The sequence below is a fragment of the Orycteropus afer genome, unplaced genomic scaffold (genome assembly GCF_000298275.1).
Source record: "Orycteropus afer afer isolate SDZICR_OR568_19922 unplaced genomic scaffold, OryAfe1.0 scaffold00167, whole genome shotgun sequence".
NCBI lineage: Eukaryota > Metazoa > Chordata > Mammalia > Tubulidentata > Orycteropodidae > Orycteropus > Orycteropus afer.
Genome location: NW_006921754.1, coordinates 1,389,780 through 1,405,366, shown reverse-complemented (window position 1 = coordinate 1,405,366; position 15,587 = coordinate 1,389,780). Strand labels below are relative to the sequence as shown.

General features: G+C 42.4%; 1 protein-coding gene across 1 annotated transcript in view; it reads left to right on the top strand.

The window, feature by feature from the left end:
• The first annotated feature begins 669 nt into the window (after positions 1 to 669).
• The window catches only part of HDDC2 (HD domain containing 2), a 30,610-nt gene continuing 15,692 nt past the window's right edge, over positions 670 to 15,587 (top strand). Inside the window, exons 1-3 of the mRNA XM_007946589.2 lie at positions 670 to 753; positions 2,930 to 3,051; positions 5,165 to 5,267. Of these exons, the coding sequence (XP_007944780.1) occupies positions 670 to 753; positions 2,930 to 3,051; positions 5,165 to 5,267 (309 nt within the window). The remainder of the gene's footprint in view (positions 754 to 2,929; positions 3,052 to 5,164; positions 5,268 to 15,587) is intronic.

The window sequence follows — 15,587 nt, the reverse complement described above, 5'->3', positions numbered from 1 at the left end:
GGTTTGGTTTTTTTGGGTAATCTTTATGGGAGCAGATTGCCAAGTCTTTCCTCTGTGGAGCAGCTGGGTGGGTTCCGTGGGTTCGAACCGCCTTTCAGTTGTCAGCCTAGCTCTTAGAATTTGCACCACCAAAGCACTTGAGTTACTGGGAAGGTGGTGATTTCAACATGGGAATGTTCTCATTCCCCAACCCATTTATTTTTAGGTTCAAAGTCCACCAGCACTTCTGTCTTCCTAATTTCTCCCCTCTAAAGTATGTGCTTATCGATTGCCTGCTTTCAATTAGAGTTCCTAATCGCACCATCCAATTAGACGCTGAGTTCTGAGAAGGCAAGGTTTTTGTTGTAACATTGCACAGGTTCCCCTCCCGAGATCCCCCAACCCCATTAACTACAATCTCTTAAAAAGTTTGATGTAGTTTAGTGAGTGGAGTTTTGTAAAGTAAGTACTGAGTGCCTAGTGTGTGCCAAGCCATGTGTCTGCAGTAGGTGGTGAAACGCCCACGTGGCAGCCACCTAGGCGGAGGGGTGGAAGACTGGACAGAGGAAGAGATGATGAAAGAAAGGAGGAGCAGAAGAAGGAAGCGGGCGGGGATGTGGGGAGAAGAGGGAGGAGCTTCAAGCGGCGGCCGCGCGGCCTACTAGGCCCCTGCTCGGGTCCCGTGGCTACATGGCTTCGGTCTCCGCTGCAGTCTCCTCGGGCCACAGGGCCCGAAACCTGCTGCAGTTCCTGCGGCTGGTGGGGCAACTCAAGGTGAGCAGGCGCGGGTTCGGGCTGCCGGGGTCGGGAGGCGGCCGCGCGCGGAGAGCGGCCCGGGCGGCGGCCTAGCACGCGGTAAGATGGGCCGGACCCGGCGGCGGGGCTGCTGAGCTTCCCGCCCCCTTTCGGCCTTCCTTCTTTTCCTTCCTCCCGGCCACGCGGGATTGGGGCCAGGAAAGCACCTCGAGATGCAGTCGCTCGTGCTGCACGGTAGGCGGAGGAAGAGAGCCGGTGGAGGGGGCGCAGCTGGGTCACTGGGGCCGGAGGCTGGTAGTCTGTCATCCATGAGTGGCCTGTGTCAGAAGATAAACCTGGCGCTCCCAGCACAGCCGCCATGGGGGTGGGGTGGGGTTCAGGAGAGCCTCTTGTGCAGTGATACGTTCCGGGGCCCGCGACCCGGTGACTGGGGGTGCTTCTGAGCGGCGAGTGAGAAGAATAGAATCCATCGAACCTGCGGATTTCAGTGGGGTGCTTTAAATGTGTCTCCGTTACCTCCAGAAACACGATACTAAACGCTCTGCCATCGAATGGATTCCAACTCAAAGCGCTTTGGGACAGAGTAGAACTGGCCCATAGGGTTTCCAAGGAGCCCAGGTGGTGCGATGGTTAAGCGCTAGGCTGCTAATGGAAAGGTGGGTTTCCGCTCCTTGGAGGAACGGCGTGGCAGCTGTTAGCCTTGTAAACCTTATGGGGCAGTTTTACTCTGAAACACGTGGTGGGGTCGCTGAGTCAGAACCGACTGGATGGCAACGTTCCTCCCCTCCCCCTTTAGTCTCTAAGGAAGCAGTCTGCCGCATCTTTTTCCCGCGGAGCTGCTGGTGGGTTCCAGGTGGTGGGTCTGCGCCACCAGAACACTAGAATTACGCCATAGGCACCCCTTTCCCTAATTCAGGTAGTGGTTTTGCTGATGGCTTTGTTCAGATCAAAGCAGATGGTCCATTTCATTCCATTGTTGCTTCTGTTGACAACATTCTGTAGAAGTTTAGAATTCTGAGGGGAAAACGCAGTCTCACCCCATTACAGAATCTTACGTACAAGGAAGAGTCGCGTTCAGTGGTAGCGCCAAACAATTAAAAATGATTTTATTGTTATGCTGCAGAACTGGGGAGTTTGTCACTTCAGAACTCTCACCACAGTGTTTTCTACTTGTATGAAATGAGGTCGTTCGGAGGCAAAAAGCCCCAACTCTTGCAGTTATGAAAAATAAGACTGATTTGTTTTGTCTTTATGTCAATAAAAGGACTGGTAGCATAGTGCCTAAGGCACTTGACTGCTCACCAGAAGGCTGGCAGTTCAAACCCACCAGCCACTCCTGGGAAGGAAGGTTGGGCAATCCTACTTCCGTAGTGATACTGACTCGGAAACCCAAGGAGGGGTCGCTATGAGTCGTGGCCCACTCGACAGCACATAACAACAACAACAATATGTTCTTAGTTGCTAGAACTTGATTCAGACTCATGGTGGCCCCATATGTTATAGGGTAGAGCTGGTCCATAGGATTTTCTTGGCTGAAATCTTAACTGAAGTGAATTGCCAGGCAGTTCCTAGGGAAGGTGGAGGAGGTGCTTATTGCTGGGTGGGGCTGTTGTTGTTGTTATGTGCCGTCCAGTCGAACCCAACTCATACCAGCCCTTCCTTGGGTTTGCGAGGCTGTATCACTACGGAAGTAGATTGTCAACCTTCCTTCCGAGGAGTGGCTGGCTGGTGGGTTTGAACCGCCAGCCTCCTGGTTAGCAGTAAAGTGCCTTAAGCACTATGCTACCAGAGCTAGTGGAGTACAAACCGTTTGTATCATCTGGGGACCTTTGAAAGACTTGTATAAGTTCTGGGATCATACATCAGTAATCCAGAATATGGAACCCTGGTGGTGTAGTTGTTAAAGCAGTTGGCTGCTAACCGAAAGGTTGGCAGTCTGAATCCCTGAGCTGCTCCATGGGAGAAAGAGGCAGTCTGCTTCCTAAAGATTTACAGCCTTGAAAACCTGGTGGAGCAGTTCTGCTCTGTCCTATAGGGTCCCTGTGAGTCAGAATCGCCTCAGTGGCAGTGGGTAACATCATGACATGACACTGCTTCTGTGCCCCTACCCTATTCCCTGGGTGTCTGTAAAGAGTGTGGCTTGTGGTTTAAATGACAGTTACTTATTAAAATTCCCTTCCTGTACCTCTATCAGAGGGTCCCGCGGACTGGCTGGATATATAGAAATGTGGAAAAGCCGGAGAGTGTATCCGATCACATGTACCGGATGGCAATTATGGCTCTGGTGACCAAAGATGACCAACTTAACAAAGACCGGTAAGCTGATGGGAATTTTGACCCTGTGAGGGTCTCTGAGAAGGAGCCCTGGTGGTGCAGTGGTTAAGTGCTCATCTGCTAACGAAAAATTCATCATTTCCAACCCCCCAGCCTCTCTGTGGTAGAAAGATGTAAAGTCTGCTTCTGTAAAGATTGACAGCTTTGGAAACCCAATGGGACAGTTCTAGTATGTACTGTAGGGTCACTCCAAGTCTGAACCAAGTCGACAGCAGTGTGGTTTTTTGAGGGTCTCTGGCCCATGGATATGCACCACTTTCATGTCTGAAGCCTGTGTCAGATTTTTTTGTATTGGTTTGTATGTCATCAAAAATAATTTGAGACAAGTCATACAGATTCTGGGAGTGGGGTGATTACAGTGTATGTTGATTGCTTCAGATGTTGCAAATTGGCTCTGGGTTTCATTTTGGCAACTGATAGAGCCTTCCTTGGTCTCAGAGGAAATCAGGTATGATTTTAGCATTTCCATGGCCTTGAAAGTGAATGTTTTTTGTCTAAAATTATGTTAGTACGTTATGACTTTTATTTAACCCCATTTATGGATAGAGGCACCCACTTGCAAGGTGGTTATATGGTGTTACACACGCAAGATACAGCTGAGAAGGAGATATCGTCTCTCCTCCCCCTTCAGCCAATCAACAAGTGTTCAAATGCTTTCTTAAGCAAAGGCCAAATATTTAGTATTAATGTAAGGAAATACATAAATCCCACATGCATTACACAGGCCCAAAGTAACTTCTGTAAAATGTACCAGATAAGTTATGTTAGAAAATTAGCAAAATATTATAAAAGTTGGAGTGATCTTGGGTGATCTTAATGGAGGAGGCAGAATCCAAGCTCAGCTCTAAAGATGCTACATAGGGAGGAAAAGATGAAAAGGTGCAGCATACAGAAAGGTGTAGAAACTAAAGCCGCATGGGAGAAAGTAAAGGTATGTTTTGAAAATGATAAGCAAATCAGTTTTGATTGTGGCAAAGGGTTCATTTAGGGAGTCTCTGGTGGCATAGTGCCTAAGGCATTTGGCTGCTAACTGGAAGGCTGCCAGTGCAAACCCACTAGCCATTCCTCAGAAGGAAGAATGGGCAATCTACTTCTGTAGAGATGCTGCCTTGGAAACGCAAAGAGGGGTCACTATGAGTTGGACTTGACTCGATGGCAGTGAGGTTTTTTTTTTTTTTTTTTTGTTTTGTTTAGGACTCTGATTACTTTATGGAAGATGTGGAACTGAAGACATTTTTTTGGCAGGTAGCACAAGATGCAAGTGGTGTGGCATGGAATTGAACCTGGGAGTAGTCTGTGTTTGAATTGGATGTGGGACTGGAAACAGGGAAACATTAGGGGAGGATGTTAGGCCCTGAACTGCCCTGGTAATAATAATGGGCATGTAAACTCACTGGCTCTCTCGAGTATTTACCTCATGACCTGCCTTTGTTACTTTGATGATTATCATCATCATCACTAACCTCATTATCACTAATCATCTTAGCCATTTGGTGAATGATTAGCGTGTGTCAGGAACACAAATGATCAAATTTAATTTTCTGAATAACCTCAGGAAAAAATGATAAAATGAAGACTGATGAATGGTGAAATTGAACATTTCAAGAAGTTAAGTAACTTGGCAGAGGTCACACAGCTTATAAGTAGTGGTTGCTGGATTCAAACCCAAGTCTGTCCACCCCCATCCCAGGACTCTGTAACTACTTCCTTTTGATAATCTAACTGGGCCAGAAGCAAGATTTTAAATACAGAGGAGATACTTGTTTCTGTTTCAGTAAAAATGCTGTAACTACATCATCTACTGGCTTTGTAAGTTGAAGTAATCAAACTTTCACAGTAAGATTTGAGAAACTAGCCATTTAAAAAAAAAAAAAATTAATGCTAACAGTAATTTCCCCTGCATTCTTAACGTATGATGTTGAATATTAACTAGCAGTTTTGATTCAGAACTTTTGTAGGCTGGAAGAATATTATTACTTTAGAAACTACTGTGAGGGTGGAGAGAGAAAAATATGTAACTTTAAAATAGTGTAGAGAAGGTACTTATAGTGCATATGATTCTGTGTAATTATTTTAACATTTCTCGCCTGGTTAGATGTGTACGCCTAGCCCTGGTTCACGATATGGCAGAATGCATCGTTGGGGACATAGCACCAGCAGATAACGTCCCCAAAGAAGAAAAACATAGGCGAGAAAAGGTCAGTGTTGATTAATGCAGAAGGCTACTAGAAAAACTTGTGGCTCAAGAGAAGCTAAGTTCATTAGCCTGTTGCAGTAAGGAAGAACACTGCCTTGATAGAGAGTCTTATTGGTGGCTTAGGAAGGGAAAGGTCAGGGAGGGTATTTATACGATTTTAGCACCTGGGCTGGAGAATGTTAAAAAGGATCTTACAAGATAGACAAGTAGTTTGGGTTGGACAGAGTTCAAGACATCATAATCCTAGATTGGTGGGAACAGTCAGGCAGTCTTAAGAGTCTTGACAAATAAGCTGTTAATTTTAATAAGTAAGTTAATTTAGATGGCTGACTGTCTTATCTTCTAGAAGCAAGGATTTCCTGGAATAAGCAGCTAAGTTATTTTTGCTTGTTCTCAGCTTTGTTTAACACAGGGACAGAAAATTAGGTTGATTTCAGTTCTAATTAGTCTGTGGACATAGATAGTATGGCTTTCCTTAGAATAAAGGAAAGAGCTGAAACAGTGAATTTGTGGGAATTTTCCTGGCTAGTAAAGCTAAGGCTACTACCCATCTATATCAGTTTGTTGTACTGTGATGGTTTGCATGTTATTGTAATGCTGGGAGTGATGCCACTGGTATTTCAAAGACCAGCAGGGTCACCCATGGCAGACGAGTTTCAGCAGAGCTTCCAGACTTAAGGTATTTTGGGAAAGACTTATGGAAAGTAGGCAATGGAAACCCTATGAATCACAATAGAACGTTGCTGACTCCCTTGCCCTGCCCATCAGGAAGGGTCAGAGATCAATCTCTGAAGGAGGATACCATGTTTGATGATGTGCAGGGGGCCAGCAGGAGCAAGGGAGACCCTCAGTAAGATGGACTGACTCCGTAGCTACAACAGAGGGTTCAAATATGCCTTGTGAGGATGTGAGGATGTCGTAGAACCGGGAAATGTTTTGTTCTGTTGTAAATAAGGTCGCCATGAGTTGGAGTTGGCAGCAGCTAAACAGCTGTCGTCATCATCATCATCATCATCAAATCTATTTGGACAAAAAAATGTTCTACAAGTCACAAGTATAATTGTTATTATAATTATTAATTAGTAAATTCCAAGTTATTCCTTTAAGTTAGTGGTCTACAGAAATAAAAATACTTGTATTATTAACAAATGAATACCATCAATAAAGTATTAAAGAAATATAAATTTATACTCTAACCCAGAGCCAAGGGCCAAAAAGGGAGGCATCTTTGAAGCAAAGGCTGGAAAATTGAGGAGGGCTTTCTTCAATGTGACATGGCTGGTTCTCAAGTCAGGGATTATCACAAGCTACTTTCACTGTAGGTTAGGGAGATTGGTCCTAGGTTGCTCAGTGCAGAGAGCTTTTATCAAGGTAGTTTAACAGAGGATGGGCTTCAGTAGCTATTTTCAGACCTGGAGAGACTGGAGCTCAGTGGCCAGCAGGCTTTTTGCTGCCACTAAATTAACCATAAGGTAATCCACAAGGAATTAGTCCTGATTTAGGAGTTCCAACGTACTTTAAAATATGAGAAAAATGGCAGTAGCACAGGCAATGTGCCAGGGAATGTATTCTTTCTGACAAAATACAGGCTGACCATCATGCAGGAGATGGGGAAGAAGCAGAATAAATTGTTCTTTAATGAGTCTAGACCATCATCAGTAACCAATTCCTGGGATGATTCATGGAATCAATATAAAAAGAAACCCCGTTGCTCAAGATTCTGAATTGCAGAAAGGAATTACTCCTTCAGTCAGAGGTTGATAATGACTATAACATGGGGGGAGTAAAACCTTTCAGCTCTGCAGGTCATTTCAGGATATGTGAGGGGAAATCTGGACATTGTTATGAAGAAATAATATGAAGAATCTGAGATACTCATAGCCCTTCAAGTGATGAGGAAGAGTGGAGAAACATAACACAGAGGAAGAAGAAAAACTCCCTGTAGATGTTCACAATGAATTTGAGATTCACCGTGCAGAGAAGCAAGCAAGATCTTTCTGAAGAAGAACCAGAGTTGGTAGGAAGGGCCTCCAAACATTGGAGGTGAGAAAAAGCCTAATGCTGTTGCCCTGTGAAGAGCTGGGTCCTGGCTAGTAACCCACCTTCCCCATGGAGGGGCAGAGAAGGGCCCTGAACAGCCAATCGAGGTGCTGCTGTCTTCCTGGACTCTATCTTGGCTCTGATGAAAAACCTTTCAGGCCTCATTAAACCTCCTAATTGCTACCCACTCCTGCTGACTCACAGGGGAATACATGTCATAATTAGAAGGGACCAGAAAACATTTTAAAGAACCATAAGTTCTTGAACAGAAAAACAAAGGCTTGGAGAAGGTTGATATTCCATTACCTCTTCCTGCTGTTGGTCAGGATTTTAGAAGAGAGGAAGATCCTGGAGGTGAATGATTCTTAATGCAGATGGTGTTTATGAACAAGATTTGGATGTCTGAACTGTGCATTCAGATAATTAAGTGAGGGTTTCTTGGCTCAAGATGAACATACAAAGTGAGAACCAGGAAGCGTCATCTGCCACAGGCTTACTGGTGGGATCATCAAGACTTTAAACTGAAATGGGAGGGTGGAAAAATACTTGATAAACTGGAAGGCTGATTGTTTTGTAGGAGAATAGGTAATAAGATAAAAGAGAGTTCAAAGGTATAGAAGAAAACATTCAGGAAGGGGACCAAAAGCAGTACCTGTAGCCTGGTCCCCTTCCTAAACATAATAAAGTAAGTTTACATTATAGTCTAAGTTGGACTATAATATAAATGCCATCTGATAGGGATTATCACAATCTAGTGGGATGGAACTTGAGGCTGGAATATAGCAATGGTGGGTTATATTCCTTTGCAAAGGGAAAAACTTAAGATGAGAGACAGAGTCATGATGTGTATGTATTAAAATGGTTAAAGGTGCTAAAGAACTCCTGGGGAGGTTACAAGGAGAGAAGAATGGAGCTTTTATGGGAATGAACATGACAAGATGGAGAAAATGAAAAATAATAGCTTATTATTTGCCAGGTAATAAGCACTATATGTATGTATATGTGTCTACCAGCCACTCCTCACAAGGAAGGTTGGGCAATCTACTTCTGTAGTGATACTGCCTCGGAAACAGAAGGAGGGGTAACTATGAGACAGGTCTGACTCGACGACACACACACAGTTTGGGGGTTTATTAGGTAAGCAACAAGTTACAATTCTTTGATCAGAACAGCCTCCCTTCTGCCATGCCTGCAGACAAGGCATGGCCTCTGCCCTGCTTGGCAAATGTTATAAACCACCTTTAGCTCTGCCAGTAGGCATACCCTCCTCTGCCATTAGGATGTAATCTTTGTGGGAGCAAATCTCCAGAATTGTCTCCTGTGGAGCTGCTGGGTGGGTTTGTACCACGAATCTTTCAGTTAGCGGATGAGTGCTTTAACTATTATATCACTAGGGCTCTTTTTTTTATAAATTAACCATTACGACAGTCTTACTAGGTAGGTACTCTTATTAACCCCATTTTACAGATGAGAAACGTGAAGGACAGAGAGCTTAAATAACTTTCTCAGGGTTCCACAGCTAGTAAATGGCCAGGCAGCATTTTAAACCCAGTATAAATCTAGACTCTCTGCTTAGCTATTAATGTTTATTCTCATCAGTGGTAAGTGAATGATGAGTACTGCTTTTAGATACTTGTCACAGAGCTGGCACAAGACATATGCTGAAGCTTCACTCAGCTCACTACTTTTGGCAAATTTTTTACATGCTTTGCTACCAGAGGAAGGAGCTGGAAAATTGTCACTCTGAATTTATGTCTGAACAACAAGGTGAAACTCAGAAAGGAAGCGTGAGTTGGGGGTTAGGCTCAAGATTGGGAAGGGAAATGTACCCTGGACTTTAGTGATGTCAAATTCAGAGAGTTCATTTAAAAAGATAGGCATGATTCTATGGCACATGTCACTAAACTAGGGATATTGACAGCCTACCAGTTCTCAAAAATGCAATTCTGATTGTATAATATCAAATGATATCAATCATGAGAGCCCTCCAATAAACAAATTAAAATATTTTTTTCTGATTATGAAAACAACACGTTGATCATGCGACATTTTACGTAGTACGAAAGAGCATATTACAAACCACTCAGAATCTCACGATCCTTCGAGTCTTTTCCTGTATGCATATGTTTCACTTATTTAGCATATTTAGCATCAGCTCTTTAGTCTAAAGTGTTTTACTTTATTTTAGGTTAATGAAATTGCCACTTTTGTAGGCAGCAAACCAAACCAAACTCACTGCTGTTGAGTTGATTCAGACTCATAATGACCCTCATTGAATTTCTAAGGCTATAAATTTTTACAGAAACAGACTGCCTCATCTTTCTTCTGTGGAGCAGCTGGTGGGTTTGAACCACCAACTTTTGGTTAGCAGCCAAATCCCTTAACCACTACATACCAGAGCTCCTTTTTTTTACGGGCAAAGGAAGGGTCAGATACTGGCATTTTCAAATGGTTCAGTCAATTTTATTGTAAACATTTTTCAGTGTCATTAAAAATTCTCTGTACATTGCTATTTTTCATTAACTATATCACATATTTGTGCCATAATTTGTTAAACAATTTTCTTACTGTTAATTTCTTCCAAATTTTTTTCTGGAATGAGTATCTTTGTATTCAAATATTTGTCCATGTTTCTTACTTATTTCTCCAGATAGATTCCTAGAAACAAAATGACTGGAACTAAATATATTAGACTAGTTACACCTTTTGTTTTCATGTTAAAAGTTAAGAAACTGTTGATTGAAAAATAGTATTGAAATTTTTTTTTTTTAATTTTTATTGTGATTTGGGTGAAAGTATACAGAGCAAATTCATTTTCCATACAGCAGTTCATACACATTTTGTTTTATGACATTAACTGCAATTCCCCACAATGTCATGGCTCTCTTCCCACTTCTTCCTTGTAGTTACCTCTTCCCTGTGTTCTTCCATCCCATGCATACTCCCCCCTCCAAGCTATTTCCCTGTGCAAACACTGCCCTTCTGTTCTCTCACAATTGAATGCTCCAGAGAGTGTATCTACCAGATGTAAATATCTACCCCATATGCCTGACTATTTTTGGCTGGATGCCACAAGAGTGACTTCAGTTCCAGACCTGAAGGGTAACTGGGGGCTGTCGTCTCAGGGATTATACCAGGTTCTATCAAAGCAGCAAACCTCGTCTCTTTTTTTTTAATGATTTTGAGTTTTGTTTTACATTGTTCTCCCACTCTGGAGGATCTCCTGCGCTAATCCCCTTCTGAGTAGTTGACAGTGATAGCCAGGCACCATCTAGTTCTTCTGGTCTCATGGTCTTATAGGCTGAGGACCACATGGTTTGCTAGTCCTTTGCACTAATTGTTTCCATGCATCTTTGGTTTTCTTCATTCTTCTTTGCTGTGAATGAGAAGAGATCCATTGTTGCATCTAAATGGCCACTTGCAAGCTTTTAAGACCCCATAGACTAGTTATACTTTTTTGACAGATGGCTTTCCAGAGTAGTTCAGACCAATCTAACAATATGTGAAAAAGCCCTTATTCCTGAATCTTTACTAAAATTTAGTATTATTGTTTTTAAAGTCATTGCTAATTTGAGAAGAATGCCCACTCATTTTTCTTTCCATCTCCTCTCTAATGAAAATAAAATAACTGAGTATTTGTTTCTCTTGTGATAATTTTTTGTTCTCGTACTTTATCTATTTTTCTATCGGGATATTAGTTGTCTCAGTTGTTTCTTTGTGTTTAGATTTTTAAAGGATACACACACACACACACACATGCACGCACATGAAGCAAGAGTAATGTAATCAAGCACAGACACAAAGACACAAAGATATTTATTTTTTTGGAACTGAAGAGTTGGTTCTCCTGCCTAGTATGGTAGTGTGATCAGATGTGTGTGGTATGTCATAATTTAATAATAGTAAAATACCAGAGTTGGCAATTAAAAAGAACTAGGGTAGATTGAGGATTATTTGTTATTGATAATCCTCTTTTATTCCCATATGAAGAAAAACGTGGTATCAGGATTGGAGGAAGAATCATTAACAACCTGAGATATGCAGATGATACAGCTTTGCTTGCTGAAAGTGAGGATGACTTAAGGCACCTACTGATGAAGGTTGAAGAATACAGTCTGCAGTATGGATTACGTCTCAATATAAAGAAAACAAAAATCCTCACAACTGGACCAATGAGCAGCATCACAATAAATGGAGAGAAAATTGAGGTTGTCAAAGAATTCACGTTGCTTGGTTCTACAATCGATGCCAACGGAAGCAGCAGTCAGGACATTAGATGACGTGTAGCATTGGGGAAGTCAACTGCGAAGGAACTGTTTCAAGTGCTGAGGAGCAAGGATATCTCCTTGAGGACTAAGGTGTGCCTGACACAAGCCATGATATTTCCAATCGCCTGTATGCATGTGAGAGCTGGACAATGAATAAGGAAGACCGAAGAAGAGTTGATGCTTTTGAGTTGTGGTGCTGGCGGAGAATGCTGAAAGTACCATGGACTGCTAAAAGAACTAACAGATCTGTCCTGGAGGAAGTGCAGCCAGAATGCTCCTTGGAAGCAAGAATGGCCAGACTTTGTCTCACCTATTTTGGTCATGTTGTAAGAAGGGACCATTCCCTGGAGAAGGATGTCATGCTTGGTAGGGTGGAGGGTCGACGAAAGAGGGGGAGGCCTTCAAGGAGATGGATTGATACGGTGGCTGCGATGATGGGCTCAAGTATAGCAGGGATTGTGGGGCTGGCGCAGGATCGGGCAGTGTTTTGTTCTGCTGTGCATGGGGTTGCTATGAGTCGGAAACGACTCAACGGCACTTAACAACAACAACAACATTCCCATATGCTTTCTTGGGAAAGATAGAGATGGTATGTTAAAGGAATGGGAATAGATAAGACCTTGACCACTTTCCTGAGAGTGCCCACAGTGTCTCCTACATATGCAGTTGTCATGGGGCAAAGGATTTTGACCTGCTAGTCTAGAGGACCTATTCCGCAGCTGTGTGTAGATCACATGAAGCCAGTAGGATCACACCTAAATCACTCAATGGTCTGAATGTAACAGACATTGGGCAGAAATACAAGGTCTTGACCCAAGACCCAAATATTGTTCATTTTCAGGAGGAGAACACTAGTATTTTGTTTGTCTGTTTTGTTTTTCAAAGGGACATGGTTTTAGTTGGTGGGAATTGTATTAATAAATCAATAATTGGATGTGATCTTGAAAATGCCAGATCAGTTTTAGGCTACATTTATAGGAATATAGTAACTAGCGTGAAGGAGGCAGTGGTTCCATTTTGTCCCACCTTGGTCAGTGCACACATACATCACTACATTCAGTCCTATATGTATCACTTTAAAAGGAATAAAATAATTCTTTAATCCTAGTCAAAGCAAGAGTTTTATATTTGTGTTCTAAAAGTTTAGATTTTGGTATACTTTTATATACGTGGTTCTGGAATAGTATGTTGTTGTTGTTATGTGCCATTGAGTCGGGGTAATCGATTTATAAAGAAACCTCTAATTTGTGAAACCCACTGGCCACTCCTTAGAAGGAAGGTTGGGCAATCTACTTCTTAGTGATACCGCCTTGGAAACCCAAGGAGGGGTCGCTATGAGTTGGGTCTGACTTGACGGCAGTGAGCTTTTTGAGAATTTGTGAAACGCAAATGCAAAGTATTTTCTCAAGTATTTTGCTGATATTTATGAAAAAGAAATGTGGGAAAATACAGCTACAAAATTCACTAAATCTCATAACATTAAAGGCAGGTTTGAAAACTTAATAATTATGTTGTTGTTGTTATGTGCCATCGAGTCAGACCCGACTCATAGCGACCCCTCCTTGGGTTTCCCAGGCAGTATCACTACGGAAGTAGATTGCTCCATCTTCCTTCTGAAGAGTGGCTGGTGGGTTTGAACCGCCAGCCTTCTGGTTAGCAGTCAAGTGCCTTAGCCATTATGCTACCAGAGCTCCTAATAATGATAGTAAACACTTAACATGTTTACTCATTATACACTGGTCTAAGTAGTTTTTACATGTTAGTTCATATAATTCTCAGAAAACTCTATGAAGTTGGTAATGGAATCATCTCCACTTTGTACATGAAGAAACAAGGGTACAAAGAACTTAAGTACTTGCTCAAGATTATGCAGCAACCAGTAGGTTGCAGAGCTGGGATTTGAACTGGGATCCAGGCTCAAGCATACAGGGTGTGCATCAAAAGGACATTCTCCCTTGGCAGACCGGGATGCTAAACCTTTGTTATTGCATAAGCCACTCAAGATAGTGGTATTAGATAGTGTAAGATTGTTAACACTTGCAAATATCCTTCACTCTGGAAGTGTTTTTTTTTAACATTTGTTTGCTCCCAATGATAAATGCACACACATGTGTATACACACACACACATCTCCATTTACATTTTCGTTGCTTCTCCCCAATTCCTTATTTTATATGAGACCTTTATGTTGCCAAACACTGTAGATCTTATGACTAAATTCTTTTCAAAGAGCCTAACCTATTTGAAAAGGATACTGGAGCAACTCAGAAATGAAGAAGACCCGTGGCAAAGAAGGTGGCTCCTGGAACTTTGGAGACTAGAAATAAATACAGAACACCCTCTACTCTCTCATTCTGTCATCTCTGCTTTTCTCTGGGTTTTGGCTGACTCCCAGGCTACCTCTGGTGGCAGAGGATGTGGCTTCTCTCTCCCAGCCACTGCTGGACAAACCGTGCAGGTGGCCCCAAGTGGCCTTGCCCACGTTGCATGCCTAAAACCCATATGAGAGCTATCTGGAGGTACTAAGATCCTTACTACTGATATGTTTACGGAGGGGGGACAATAAATGTTCAGTGATGCTATTAAAGAATTCAAGTATTATGTGGGTTATTTGACTAAGTGCCCTCTTTAAGCCTGTGAGTCAAGAAGTCTGTCAGATGCCATTGTGTAATTTCCTTTATATTAATGGTAGTAATTTTGCATTTGTATAGTACTTTAAATTTAACAATTAAAACATGCTAACAATGAATGTATAGACAGACTGTGGTACATACACACAGTGGTATACTGCACAATGTTAAAGAACAACAGTGAAACACCTCATAATGTGGGTGAACCTGGAGAACATTATGCTGAGTGAAGTCTGTCAGTCACAAAAGAACAAATACTGTATGAGACCACTAATATAAAAAGTCAAGAGAAGGGTTTCACACAGAAGGAAGCGTTCTTTTATAGTTTCCAGGGTTAGCAGGGGCAGGGAGTATAAATCACTAACTAGACTATAGACACGTAGTAACTTGGTTGAAGGGGAAGGCAATATACAATAAGGGGGAGGCCAGCACAAAGTGGTCAGGGCAAAGGCAGACGCTGGGAGGCATATAGAGTCAACCAAGAGGTGAATACAGATACAGTCCTGTAATAACAGTAAGAATGATAATCTGTGAGTAGATACATAGACATGCAAGCTGAACAGGCGAACAGGAGTAGGAAGTCTAATGGAACTGCACCCACAAATATATATAGGCTTGGCAGAGGATATTTCTACTTATGTATTTACACATACTGCAGATATATCCGTGATAAATTAGAGCATACAGGGGACAGAGTTATGAAAACGTATTAGGCACAACCAGACACCTTAAGGGAATGAGTCAGTGGATCTGGGAGCTCAGGACCATACACTTGGGGGACATCATGGCCACCTGGCACAACATAGTCCACAAAGAAAATATTCTACATCCTACTTTAGTGAGTAGTGACTGGGCTCTTAAAAGCTTGTGAGCAACCATCTAAGGTGAAACCAATGGTCCCTTCTCGTCAGAGCAAAGAAGGAGTGAAGCAAATCAAAGACACATGGAAACAATGAGTCCAAAGGACTGATGGACCATGCTGACCTCAGTCTCTACAATCCTAAGACCAGAAAAACCAGATGGTGAATGACTACCACTCTAAAAGGGATCACATCAGACGTTTCTGGATAGAGTGAAACAATACTCAAAATCATAAAAAAGACCAGGCTGCCTGGTCTGATAGAGACTGGTGGAGCCCCTAAGACTATGCGCTTGTCACCCTTCAAGCCTGGAACTGAATTCACTTCCATGACTCAACTTTCAGCCAAACAATAGACAGGCCTATAAGATGGACATTAACACTAGTGAAGTATGTACCCTTAGAACAGTCAACCATTCAAGATCCCAAGGACAAAGTTCAGAAGGGACAGGAAAGAAGGAAGAATAGAAACAGGAAACGCAGGGAGGAATTGAGATGAGTGATGTTACATTGTGGGGATTACA